Consider the following 13,099-nt stretch of genomic DNA (forward strand, 5'->3'; position numbering starts at 1 on the left):
AGTACCTGATTTATATCATAAATGCTATGTGTGTATAGGGAGCAAAGGGGAAAAAAAGCCCACCCAAACAAAGCTACATTAGTGACAGCATTTTGTCACTCAGCTCTGAAAGCACAGCTCCCCTTACACACCTGGAGGATAAGCATATAGCACCAACACAATGTCTTTTGTTCTGCTGCTTCTAAGTTCCATCTTCAATATAGTAACAATTACCTGCAGTGGGTGATAGCTGGTTTCACAGGAACTGGGAATCAAAATGATTTCCTGGGCAGAGACCTTTTCAGCTTTTTGGCAATTTCTTACAGTCCGTGCTGGCTTTCACACCAAGAACAGCAACAAAATACTATGGCTCAAATACCTGAAACAGCAGCTATTGCTCCGCGCCTAGAATCTCTGTGGATTGCATAGTTTGAGTAGGAATTGTTGACATTCAACAGCAAAAACGTGCCTTGAAAACCAAAGCCTGCTGTGATGCTGCTTAATTATCACCAGGGAAAGGTAGTTCCTTGTGAGCAGAGACAGCCCTGCCCAGAAACTGTTGCTAGCCTGCAAGCTGGAAGGGGGCTTACCTCCTGAATATTAATAAACCCAGTATAATCAGGGGAGGGACACAGGGTCAGCTGTCCTGTGGTGCATGAAGGCAATTAGATTTGGGCATAATGAAGTGCAAAAGATAATTGGCTCTAAGTCCGTTAACAAATGCTTTCTAAGGCTCAAATAGTTTGGGAAAAGCTACGCTTGACTTAACATTTGCAAAGATGACCCCCTCATCCTTCAGCAGGACACAGCTGGGATGTTTTATCCCAAATCCTGCCGCCTTCTACCTAATTCTGTCTGCTGACCTTAGATTGAGGCTCTGTAGACTCTCTTGAGGTTAGATTTATTTTTTTTTCCTGCCATACCACAACTGTAACCGCAACAATGGATGGAAGCACATGGTAACATTCATCTGTTTGAGGACCTAGCAAGAAGCTGAATTACCTTGCTGTTACACCTAGTTGTCATAGAGCTCTCTGATCAGCAGCATAAATTTTTGTAGAAATTTTGTGCATTTTAATTAGTGTGCATTTTGCATTTTGGTGAGAGGTGTGCTTGGTTTCTACTTTAAACAATATCAGGAGATAATCATAATATTCTAATAATTCTAATATTCTGATAATCATAGTATTCCAATACTCTCTAACACTGAGAGCCCCGTCTGTGTGTGTCAGCTCTGTATCGATGCACGCAGCGTAAAACACATCCAGAAGGCCAGAGACAGCCTCTTGTTGAATCATTTTCTCCTTACTGCTTAGCAGAATGGAGTAGGGGAAGGCTGTGCAGTCAGAGCACAGCATCCTTGTTGCTGAGATTTATGCACTGCTGGACTTCTGTTTTGCTGATTTAAATCAGTTGACTCCTTTGTCCCATCCTGCTAGTGTTTTCCATGTACTTCATTTTAGCTCCACGAGTGGTCTCTGCCCACACGCATGGTATGGGGAAGATGACTGGAGTGAAAGAGGGAGACTTAATCCTCCAGTGGCTGTGTGAAAGCTAGATCTGTTTCATTTTCCTTTACAATAATCCAGGAAAATGTGACTCTGGCCCTGTCGAGCACAGAGAATGGGATCCAAATCAATGCCCAGGCTAGGTGCTGAGTAGGAAAGGCAGAATGGGAGGATCTGAAATCCCAGTCTCGCAGGGGTGGGACTGGGTTAAGGAAAGTCATCTTTATCCACCTTCCTCTGCGGTGGCTTCTCTTCTGGGCAAACTCTTCTGTGCTGGTCACCTTTCAAACGAGCTAGCAGGGTCACCTGTTTGCTTTCACTGCACATCCACAGGAGGAGCCGGTGATTCCAACATCTTTCTTAGTCTCATCCACGTTGCTGAAGGGCGTGAGCCTGGGCTGGGGCCTGTGTGGCTCATCCCCGTGCTGCTTCGCTCCCCCCGTCTAGAAGGCATTAGCTGTGCTCCTGCACCACGGGGGCTGCTTGGGCCTTGGACAGGCACAGCAGCCCTGGAGACAGAAGTATGGCTTTGTCTGTGCATTCTCAGCTTCAAACACCTGAAATACCCTACCATGTCCCCCTGAGAATATGCACTGTGTACGCCAAAAGTCATAAGAAGGAACCTGAGGGCATTTCAAGGCAGGAGACCTCCCTGAAAGCCTTGGAGGACCCTGAGGGCACAGGGAGCTGAACAGGGCACTGTCTCACCTGTAGCGTCTAAAGGGAGCAAAGTGATCCCCTGAGCTACCACAAGGTTCAGTCATGGACAGAAACAGGTGAGTCACTCCCAGGAAAGCTGAGGACTGACCTATTGCTTGTGCCACGTGGTTGGCTGTCAGGACAAAGAGTCAGGAGGGACACCCACTATGCTCTCCTGTTGTGCAGCCTCGCCTAGAAGGCAAGAGTTGGGTCTAGCACTTTCCTATTACATATATGGAACTGCACAAGCACTAGTAATTGTGTTTTCCTATGTGTGAAATGAGGGTGTATATTTTTTAGCCTTTGGATTTTTAATTCAGCTGCAGAGCCAAGCAAAGAGGTCAGGAGGGAGGCGTGGGTTTCTCACTCTGGTCATTTGCTGTGCATGGTCTGCTTCTGTGGATTGTGCAGAGACTGGAGCAATTCAATGAGAACAACGTGAAAAGATGGAGGCAAAGATACAAGAGCACATTGAAAAAATGAAATCTGAACTTCGGTCTCAGGAAAATTAAATTACGCTCCTGTTATTTAAAAGATTATTGTTCTTTGGAATAATTGCTGTAGCAATTAATAGTTAATAAAGAACTTTGAGGTCACTGCTGTAAAGCTGTCATTAATTTCAGCAGCTCCTTTGTTCACAGATTTCTGCGTGCATGTATTTCTCCAGTTTCTGGTCACAACAAAGCATACTTTGAATCAATAACAAATTTTACATCTGGTCTGAAAATAGCCTCTAAAACACACACAAGTTAGGGATTGTTAAAGCTATTCCCCATAGTGATATATAAGATTTCAAAACTGCGGCCCTTTATGTTATATATGTGTATAGTGGTTACAACTGTGGTGGCTCAATGCTATTGCATGGCCACATTTTAACAGGAACCACTGCAGTAAAATTGCCAAATGGACCAAAATGTATTTTGCCATCTAGCTTTAAATTGGATTTGCTCGGATTTCTTAAATAGAAAATACAGCACTATTGATTATGTAACCTCTGCTTCATCTTAATAGGATGTTAATGGGATGTGAGCAGCTACACTTAAATAAGAACTTGTTTTAAAGGCTGAAATGCACAAGGAAGATGCAGTGAATAAAGCTCTTGAAGAGGAAACCACTGACCATGATGTATTTGTACAAGACCTTAAACAAAAATATGGAAAGGAATTAACAGTAAGAACAATTTTGCTTTCATTACTGTGGAAATAGCCATCATGACAGAACCCCGTGTTTTACAATGAAGAATGTCATGGGTGGGGTTTTTTTCATGCTTGCCATAAGCAGGACCTTCATGCATCTGAGATTTGAACTCTACTGCCAGCAGAGAAGTACTTGACCTGAAAGATGACCGGCTTTATCTTTCTGCTAGATGAGATGCAGCTTGAGATAGCTGGATTTGTAATTCATGTTTCACTTTTTCTTTTTTTAATGAATTCTCTGGAATTTGTTGAAAATTTCTTGTCAGGCCTTGATTCAGCCAGTCATTGAACCTGGTTAGGTGCATTTCTTAAGGGCAGTTAAATACAGACTTAACTTTAAATCTGTCCTGAAGTTAGATCCATCAAAGTTAGAAAGGCATTTAACTGATTTACTGAAACTGGACCGTAAGTGGGGTGCAGAAGGAAAACTGCCAGCATATGTATATTTCGTAAACAAACCACACCAACTGTAGCTTTGAATTTCTATATATGCTTGGCACATGCCTTATATGGCTGTTTGGCTGAGAACAGAGTCAGAGATAGCCACAGAGAACGGAAGGCAACTGCCTTCTGGATCTGAGCTTTCCTGCTTTCTGCACCACTTCTCAGGGCTTCTTACCGCTGGAGCACCTGTGCACTCCTCAGCCAGGCACCAGGCAGTCTGTCTGATACCTGTCACCCTTAGTCTTGCAGCCTCCCACTGGTGGATGAAGGGTGAACAGAGAATTGCTGGGGTGTTTTGCTTTGGAAATTTATTTTGTACAAGTTTCCAAATAGCTATCTGTTTATACTGCAGGCAGTCAAAGCAACGTGCCTGGCATCTCAAGAAGGAAAAGCAGGGAGGTTTACAGTGGTCTTAAGTTTCTGGCTGAGTTAATTCCATTTTATGGAGCTGTTTTCCAAGGCAGCTCTTTCTTTTTCTGTCATATCATCTGCCAGCAATAGTTGGCAGAAGCTCAGTTCCTTGTGTTTAACTGTTCAATTACTTGCCACAAGCTTATTTTATGTCTTCATAGATGTGAGTGCTCAGGATTTGAACACATACTGTTTGTCCTGATAACACTGGCTACGGTGACTAAGGACTAGGGAGCAGACACAGAATTCTAGAGCTGAAACAAAAGAAGCAGCAGATATTATTAAAGTAATTGAAAGATGGTTTAGATTTGGTGCTTTGTTTCTTGCAGCTTATTTTAAGAGGTTTCTTAACAGTGAGGTAGCTGCTTGCTAGCAGCTGACTTGGAGAGGTGCTGGTAGAAAATTTACTCAGCATCTGTCTAAGCAAACGTAGTGGCAGCCCATAAGACATCTCACTGAATGAGTGATTGAAATGTTTTTACATGCAGGATAGGCCAAAGACAACTGCTTTCAGCTGGCAGCCTCAGGAATGGCTTTTTGCAGCAGGGCTGATGGGGTTGTTCCACGACCGCTAATGGTCAGATGGCTTTAGTTAGGATTCTCGTAGGCAGGTCGTATTATTTGTCACTTTGTCTGTCTGCCGTAGACAAACAACCGGTATCCACAAAAAGACACAGAATACAGAGCTTATAGCGGGACGTGGCTCACAGGCTCCAGTGCACCCTCCTGGAGTGTGCCTGGGAGAAGATGAAAGTGGTGGTGGAAGCCAAGAAACAGGAGACGGAGGTGGCTGTGGAGGAAGCAGCCAGGCAGCACAGGTGCTTGTAGTGCTTCCCCTGACTTGGCTGGCAAATGTGCTCTGCTAAAGAAGATGAACAGAATTTCATCAGCATTGCTCTGATGTGGGTCTTCTAGGAAAAGATCAATAGACCCTTCAGACAAAACCAAACTTATTTGCAAATGTCAAGTGACAGCAATAGTTGCAGGCTTACTCTGTCTTGCTGACGCCTCATAAAGCAATAAAACACTTTTTTTCCTAAAAGCAAGTATTACAAAGCCAACCAAGGATCCAAAAGTTTTGCTTTTTATGGCTGATTTAGAGTTATCAGAAATAAAGATCTCAGGGGCCTATTGCGCCATTCATGACATCTATGCAAAACTGAAAAAGATGTGTTCATATGGAGGTCTGCGGGGTGCAGAAGATTCTACCTGTTTAGATTAAGCATTGTGGATTAAATAGCTTTGATGTTAAAGTAATAACACCCCTCTCCCTTAAAAGTAGAATACAATTTTTGACAGCACAAACAAAATAACAGCATCACAATGAAAAGATCAGTTCAGGTGTGTACCTTTGTAAGAAGCTTTTTTATTTTTTCCTGAACAGAGTCACACTTAAGTTTTGATCCATTATTTAATACCTTCACTTTGACTATTAAAACATGCCCTTTATGATAAAAATAAATCACATTCCACATAAACTTAGCTGGTCTCTTTAACTTCTCATGTTAACAGAGTTCTGTGAAAAATGCTCCTGCAAAGTGGAGGGAACAATAACAGAGGGCAGAAATTGTTTGCTATGCATTGAAGTATTTGGCTCAGTAACTTTAATGGATGCCTGATGCACCATTCATTACCTGTCCTGAAGCCAATTCTGGTGAACAGCACCCATAATGTTCTGACTACATAATATAAATTATATGTTTTATTACTGACATGCTAGCACAAAGATCTCCTGAGTACCACTTAAACAAAAATACCAATGAATCTGTAGTCTAGAAATCAGTTCTTAGATGTCACTCTCAGACAGCATTTTTACTTGGGGGCAGAATTGTTCAAAGTCTATCTGAAAATAAGTGTGTACTTAACTGCTAGCTCAAAGACAGACCTGAATGAAGAGTGAAATAATCATCATGTATATTTTTCATTTGGAAGCAAGCATCATTAAATTATAGCTGGATGTGACGCATGCAGAAATAGAATCTTCTGCAGCTGCCTTTCTCTGCATCACCAGTGCCCTTCTTTTAGCCTGTTTTGTTTCAGAGGTGCTACATCAGGTTCTGATTTCATGTATATTTTTAGTTCAGTGAGAGAGGTTTTACAGCAACCTGAATAGAATTAAATTAATTTTTTAAATAATATTTAATAACAGATGTTCCCTACAATTCTTTTCTTCTTTTTCTTTTTTTTTTTTAAACAGAAAACGCTTAGAGCAACTCAAAAAAGAAAGTGTGTTAGCTGAGGAGCTGTATCACAGGAATATAGAGCAATTAAACAAAGAGAAATGTCATCAGATTAATGTTGCCCTGAGTATTGCATGAGAAGAGAATCAGATTGAAACTGAAAAGCAGCTCAAAAAAGCAGAGACCCTATGTCTTGATGAGCTGGCAAAAGTGATGGTTACAGTGAAAGCAGCAGAAGAACAAGTAGGGACTCCACAAAAAGACTGGAAAAGATGACAGATTGGAAGAACAGCCTGGAAACTGAAATACAATCAACAAGACAAGCTTTTTAAAAGTATATTGATGCCCCAATTCCCAACCTGTCCTCTGGACAAGCAGATTTTATTCTGCCATTCAGAAAAGTGTTTGAGCAGAAGCACAACTCAGGAGAAGCAGAAGACGGTGACAAAGAAAATACGAGAACTGTGAATATAGGAGAGAAGTGTGAGATTCACAGCTGTGGGTAAACAGAACTACAAATAGGTGATGCTGAAAAATAAATTAATCTCCGTTCACTGAATTATATCAGTGTGGTTAAAATGATACAGAGAAAAAGAACCACTGCTATATTAAATGATGATGTGAGGAACATCATTTAGAAATTACATGTTATTTTGTTGTTTTGCAAATGCTAGGACAAAGGTTGGAACAGTGGTAGCTCTTGAGGAGCTTTCCACTGAGTCCTGGAGAAGGAAAAAAACCTGAAAATCTGATGAGAAAATCTGTTGCTTAGTTAAACATCAGTGCTTGGGTAAGAGGACTGTTGGCTCTGCCTCTGGATACTTGGATGTGGAGTCAGACACACAAGCTTTGAACAGCTGCAGCTGGGGTTCTGAGATTTACAGGGCAGTTATTCTATGTAACAGCGTGTTTGTCTACATAGAGTACATGTAAGTGAGTGGTTACATGACCTGAAAACTCACCTGGCTTGAGAGGCAGCTTTTGAGCAAGAAGTGTGTGCCAGCAGGCATGCAAATTCATTTTCCTGTGGGAGGACTCAAGTTTATCTATTCACACGTGCTTGAAGCCTGTGTGGCTTTAGGCCAGCCTCAACAGATTGTTGACATCTGAGATTCAGCCTGCCTGAACATCTGATTTGTCTTCACCATGTAATAAGACTTCTCACGGCATTTGCTTAATATTCACTACAGCTTTGTGTCTACCTCATTTGTTAGCTGTTAATCTCAAAACACCATACAGCATCCTGAGTGTGAGCTGAGGAATGTAAAGGACCTGGTCTCTGCTGTAGGTGATAGAAAGCATAATACGGTGGAGGAAACTGTAGGCATCTTGTTTAACAGAATTTTCAAAAGAGCAATCTGTACAGACTTCTTTTCCTCATGATCAAAACCAACTCCAGACAACAAAAAAGCAGAATAATCTCACAGGTATCCATCACTCTACCAAATTAAGAAGTGAAGACAAAGTGAAGCGACTTGTTTCTTGTGGAACAGTTTAATATGCATAAAATATTTGGCACACTTTGGCACTATTTCTGACCTAAATGCCTATAAAACCTTACCGAACTGTGAAAGCTCTTTCTGCAGAGTTGATGCTCCCTGTTCACTTCTCCTCTTATGATCCTGATGAAAAGAATCCAAACTTCACAATTTTCTAACAAGATGAATAAACTGCACAGACCCCAAGATAAAACTCATGTTTATATCTTAAAAGTTCTTCAGCAGTCTGAAATGCTCCATAAGCTCTATAAACCATTTTTTAAAGAAAACATTTACATGTGCATTGAGCATAAAAGTATTTTGAAACTACAGGAGCAAAATATTGAAACTAAATCATAGAACCATAGAATGGTTTGGTTTGGAAGGGACCTTAAAGATCATCTAGTTCTAACTCCATGTTCAGGGACACCTTCCACTAAATTACATTGCTCAAAAAATCCCTATCCAACCTGGTCTTGAACACTTCCAGGGAGGAGGCATCTACAGCTTCTCTGAGCACACACCATGGAGCCCAGAGGCACCATGGCGGGGGGTGGGGAGGGGAGCCCCAACAACCCAGTCAGAGGAATGAAATTCCAATCCAGCCCCTCCCAGGGCATCCCAGAAGGGCATCAGCCCCATGGACTGGAAACAAGACCCATCACTGTGAGTCAGCCTGAGAGGCTTTCTGGAACACCTTGCAGACTGAGGGTGGATACAGCCTGGAGGTATGGGCTTCAAGGGATGCAGGGAAAAGCATCTTGGGATTGCACAAAGGCTATTATGGGTTGTTTAGGGAAAGATCCAAAGGTAGGCAAAGGGAGATCAGGGTGGTTTGAGCAAGAAAAAGTGGGAAAAGAGAGGGATAAGGCAGTAAAAGAGACCGACACGTGTAAGCAGGGGCTGGTCATAGCTGACCATGCCCTGGGTGGTGCAGTCTGTCCTGCCTTCTCACTGAACTCCATTTCTGGCTTTTCCTGGGTGCAGGGCTTTCTCTGTGTGCGTGTGTATGCATGGAAGTCAACCTGCCAGCAGCTGAGTTAGACCACAGATGACAGGGGCTGTGGGTGCCAGCAGCTGGAGAGACAGGTGTACATATTATGTGGGTACATACATCAGTGTGTAGTCACCAGCCATTATCAGTACAGGCTAGCTGGCAAATAGAGCAAGAGTCATGGCAGCCAAGTGACAGAGTGGCTGTAAACCCAAGACACTAGAGAGACCAGAGCATCTGAGATTTGACTACTTGAGGGACCAGGTAGTCAAAGCTAGTGACTGGAGAGTCTATGAGGTCTGGGGCAGAAGTGCTGGGATTAAGCCCCCAGCCCTGAATGAGGGTTGGCATACAGATGATGTCTACTCAAGGAAAGACAGACCCTACTGACTTGTTTTCACCCAGGGTCTTGCCAGCCTTGGGTGGGAACTGATTAGGAGATCACCACCAGATGCTCCCACCTTCCACATTAACTTGGAGGTGGGGCAAGAAGCCACCTCTGTAAGAACTGACTCAGCTTGTGGTTGGGTGGGGAGGTTTGTTTATATAGTGTGTGTATTGTATGGGGGTTTTAGTTATTGAAAGGGTTTCCTGACTTCACAGCAAGCAGAGTTCTCAGTAATGGTGGGACAAGACTGAGGCAGGAGAAGAATTATGGGGCTTTCTCTGGCAACTACTATATGATTGGGATTGGACTGATTGCCTTCCTTCCCCCATGGCCTGGTTTTGGAATTGATTCCTTTCTTTGCTATGTTATGTGTAGTGAGTGAATACATTGATTTATTAATTCCTCCAGTGGTGGGCCACTGTAGTGGTTTGAAAACAAACCAGTGAGAGACTCCAAGTCAGAAATACAATTTAATAAGAAAAAAAAAATAATAAATAAAAGCAATAATACAAAGGAAAACCACAAACAGAGTCAGAATACAACCTGATACTCTGTAGTTAGGGTGGTGGTAGCAGTCCAGATGAAACAGTGGTCTCGTAGAAAAGATCTGGTAGCTCTTGTCCTCTGGAAATCCAGTGGGTAAGGCCCCCCATGCTGTACTGAACCCCAGTTTATATCCAGGTGGGAGCACTTGGCTCCTCCCCCTGGGTGGAGCATCTCACAATGGGTTGATATCAGTCTGTGAGTCATGCAGTGGGTCCTTGATGGTCCATTAAACAGAAATAGCTCCTGGGGGGAGCTCTGTATGAGCCATGGGGCGAGGCATGGATGGGCCCATTAACAGGGAGGACTCCTCCTGCTGGGTGGGAAGGTGTTAACATCTCCCCTGACCTTGAACCTCTTTCCTTATCTGTTATAGCCTGGGGTGTGAGGTCTGTCCTGGGCAGTTGCTACCCATGATTTTCTTAACAGCCCATGAGCACTGACATAGAGAGTATAGAATACCCACATAAGGATAAACTGGTCCCAGCCCCTGTAACCATGACAGCCACCTTGGGTCTCGGGCACATGATCTAAGACCAGAGAGAGGGATCTTGTTCATGTGTTGCCTATTAATGATAATGTCCTTTCTAGTCAGGCAAGTGGTCAGCAGAAGAGGGGGTTGGCTGCTGCTAAGGTTTTAAGTCTGAATCAGCTATCAGATGTGCTGTTTCTATGTGTGTGTCTCTGCATGATGGCATGTGAGGAGCAATTCTGCATCTTGCATGTCAGAAAACCCAGATGATGATGAAATGCTTCAGCTCCCCTTGAACAAATGGTTCAAGGTCTCCTATAGTGACAGTTAAGTAGATTTTTGTTCTTTTCCTCTACTGGGAGGGATATAATATAATCATATGCTTCTGCTATGCCTTACTGTTAGCAGCTGTTTGAGAAAGAGTCACCTATTACAGCATTAGCCCACTTTTTACCCAGGAAAAAGCAGCAGTGATTGATACAGACCATGGCTGTGTTACAGAACTGAGGGTTCTCTGTGGTGAACCTTAGTCCTGGGTACTTTAGTTATCCAGACAAGACCAGGGGCCCCTGTGACTGCACATGCCAGGCCCCTCATGACCTACAGCCTTGGGGGCATGTTTGGAGACAGCCAGCAGGGGCTCAAGATCACAGAATCTGGTTAGCTGTGTCTATACGTGTCTATAGTGCAGGCACCTTCCGGGGTGGATTTGATCACTGGTGTATGCACAGCACATCCAGCATGTAACGGTCTGTCAGACACTGATGTTGTTTCTCATTGCCTTTTGGGACAGGAGAAACATTTTGATTTACTCCTTTCAAATGTCAAGGTGAAGTGTTGGCTCTGCTTCGAAACAGCATGTCCTCTTAAGTCTGTGTGCCAGGTTGCGTAGAGATGAAAGGAGCCACAGCTTGGCCTAAGTGAAGAGCTCTGCAGTATAAATGGGCAGACAAGATAGCAGGCAGTGGAACTGCAGTGGGACCTGGACAGACATTTGCCATGGATAGTATTTAATGGAAATATTTTAGAAACTAAAGTATCTAACTAAGCCTGATTTAAGAGATTTTTTTTCTCTTCTTCTAGTTGTATTCACTGCACAACATGAATTATGGTTGACTGGCAAGCTGAAAAAAGAAGGCCATTTTTCATACTCTTTAAGTTTTTGCATCTCACATAACTAATGAAATCTGGGAGTACGTGAGCCACTGGTTGCTAATAAAAATCAGGAGTTCAGATATACAAGCAAGCCTTTCATTGCATAAAGCAGAGACAGCATATGCTTGCTGGCTTAATTTTGTTCCTGTTTGAGAAGGATTGCAGCATGAAAAGTAACACTACCCACTTTACTTGCACTCTGAATCAGAGGGAGTGTGAATACACGCTTTATGACTGTTTGCCTGAATGATTCAAATAAAGAAGCTTTCAGATAACATCTGGATGTTAGGGTGCTGCTGATGGCACATATTGACACTGGAGTGCATGAGACAAAACCTAGACTGGGGAGTTGTAATGCTGTAATGAACAATACAGAGAGTAGGGTTTCTCTATTAGTCATTCAGGAGATACCTAAAATTTCCAGAAAGTACCCCAGTCTCAGGAACAGTGAAACTTTCTGTCTAATGCAATGCTACAAAAGACTGAAAATTGGATTGTCTCATTACTGTAGCTGAGCTAGTAGTGAGCTGTGGAGTACAGCTAATTAGAAGCTAATTAATAAACTAGAGACATCTTGCTTGTTAGTCCCTCAAAGGTCTGCAGAAGAGATCTGCGATGTCTTAAAAGGAGGATATGCAGATTGTGAAATCTCTGAATGCCTGGCATGGGGAAATGAAGTGTGAAAGGCACTAATGATGCTGGTGGCATTTGGAGTGTGAGCGCACGCTGCCTCTGCATGTGAGGCAATTAAGGAACCGTGGGAGCTCACGGGCAACAGACCGCCGAACAAGCACACCCTCTCTGGGCACGGATGTGGTGCACCCACAGGCATAAACCCAGTAACTGTGATTCCATTCACTGGTCTGATTTCCTTTGCCAGGCTTAATTAGCAACAGTTCAGTGTTACGTTTGCTGCTAGTTAAAATACAGATTGAGTACAGGAATAGGAGTGGCTAATTGCAAAATGCACCAAGTAGCTGGTGGGAGATGCAGATGTTGGAACAACTGGCATTAATAATGGCTAGTAAGTGCAGCACATGGGCGTTTAGATACCTAGGCAGGGTTCTGCCTGGGGACCTGTCAGCAGTGACTGGAGGAGACAAATCTTAGAAGGAAGAATGGACCAACAATGGTAGAAACATCCTGGGGAGTGAGGAAACCTGTGCCTCCTCCACTGTCATTTACTGGGACTAGCAGTTAACCTGTTGCCTTCGCTTTCTTTGGGCTAGTGAGCAAACCAAAAACAAGGTAAACAGTTTGATTAACAACAGCTAACAAACTAACTCCAAGCAGAAAAGTAAGTAAAATTGTTGTACCCCCACTGTGACATAGCCTGCCCAAATCTTGGCTCTTCTAGCTGAGCATCAACAGCTTGTCTTGTTCTTTATTAAAACAGTCTTCAGCACTTTGTTTTGGCTTATTCTAAGAGTATGTCTGTCTCTTTCTTAATACTGTTGTAAACAACAGCTTATTACAGACATAGCTATAAATTGCCCTGGCAAGTGTCTCTTGAAGGTCCCAAGCTTTTTCTTCTAAGTTGTAACATCTTTCTTCTGTCCACCAAGTATTTGCTTGTTCAAGATGCCAATACCTGTTAATTGAAGTAAGCTAGCTAGAAGGTCCCCTAACCATAGAATCATAGAATCATTTAG

At 43.0% G+C, this 13,099-nt stretch overlaps 1 protein-coding gene across 1 annotated transcript; it reads left to right on the top strand.

Annotated features, from left to right (window-relative positions):
- Positions 1-2,597: 2,597 nt before the first annotated feature.
- On the top strand, positions 2,598-6,923 carry LOC103771497 (chromosome unknown open reading frame, human C6orf163; the record flags this gene model as incomplete). Its single annotated transcript, XM_008938797.1, is given in 6 exon segments — positions 2,598-2,687; positions 3,247-3,356; positions 3,736-3,787; positions 4,884-5,055; positions 6,435-6,667; positions 6,670-6,923. Coding segments are annotated over 6 exon segments (911 nt in total), but the record flags the coding sequence as incomplete, so codon positions are not given.
- Between the last annotated feature and the right edge of the window lie 6,176 nt (positions 6,924-13,099).

Source organism: Merops nubicus, unplaced genomic scaffold, assembly GCF_000691845.1.
Source record: "Merops nubicus isolate BGI_N331 unplaced genomic scaffold, ASM69184v1 scaffold18164, whole genome shotgun sequence".
In the NCBI taxonomy this organism is placed as follows: domain Eukaryota; kingdom Metazoa; phylum Chordata; class Aves; order Coraciiformes; family Meropidae; genus Merops; species Merops nubicus.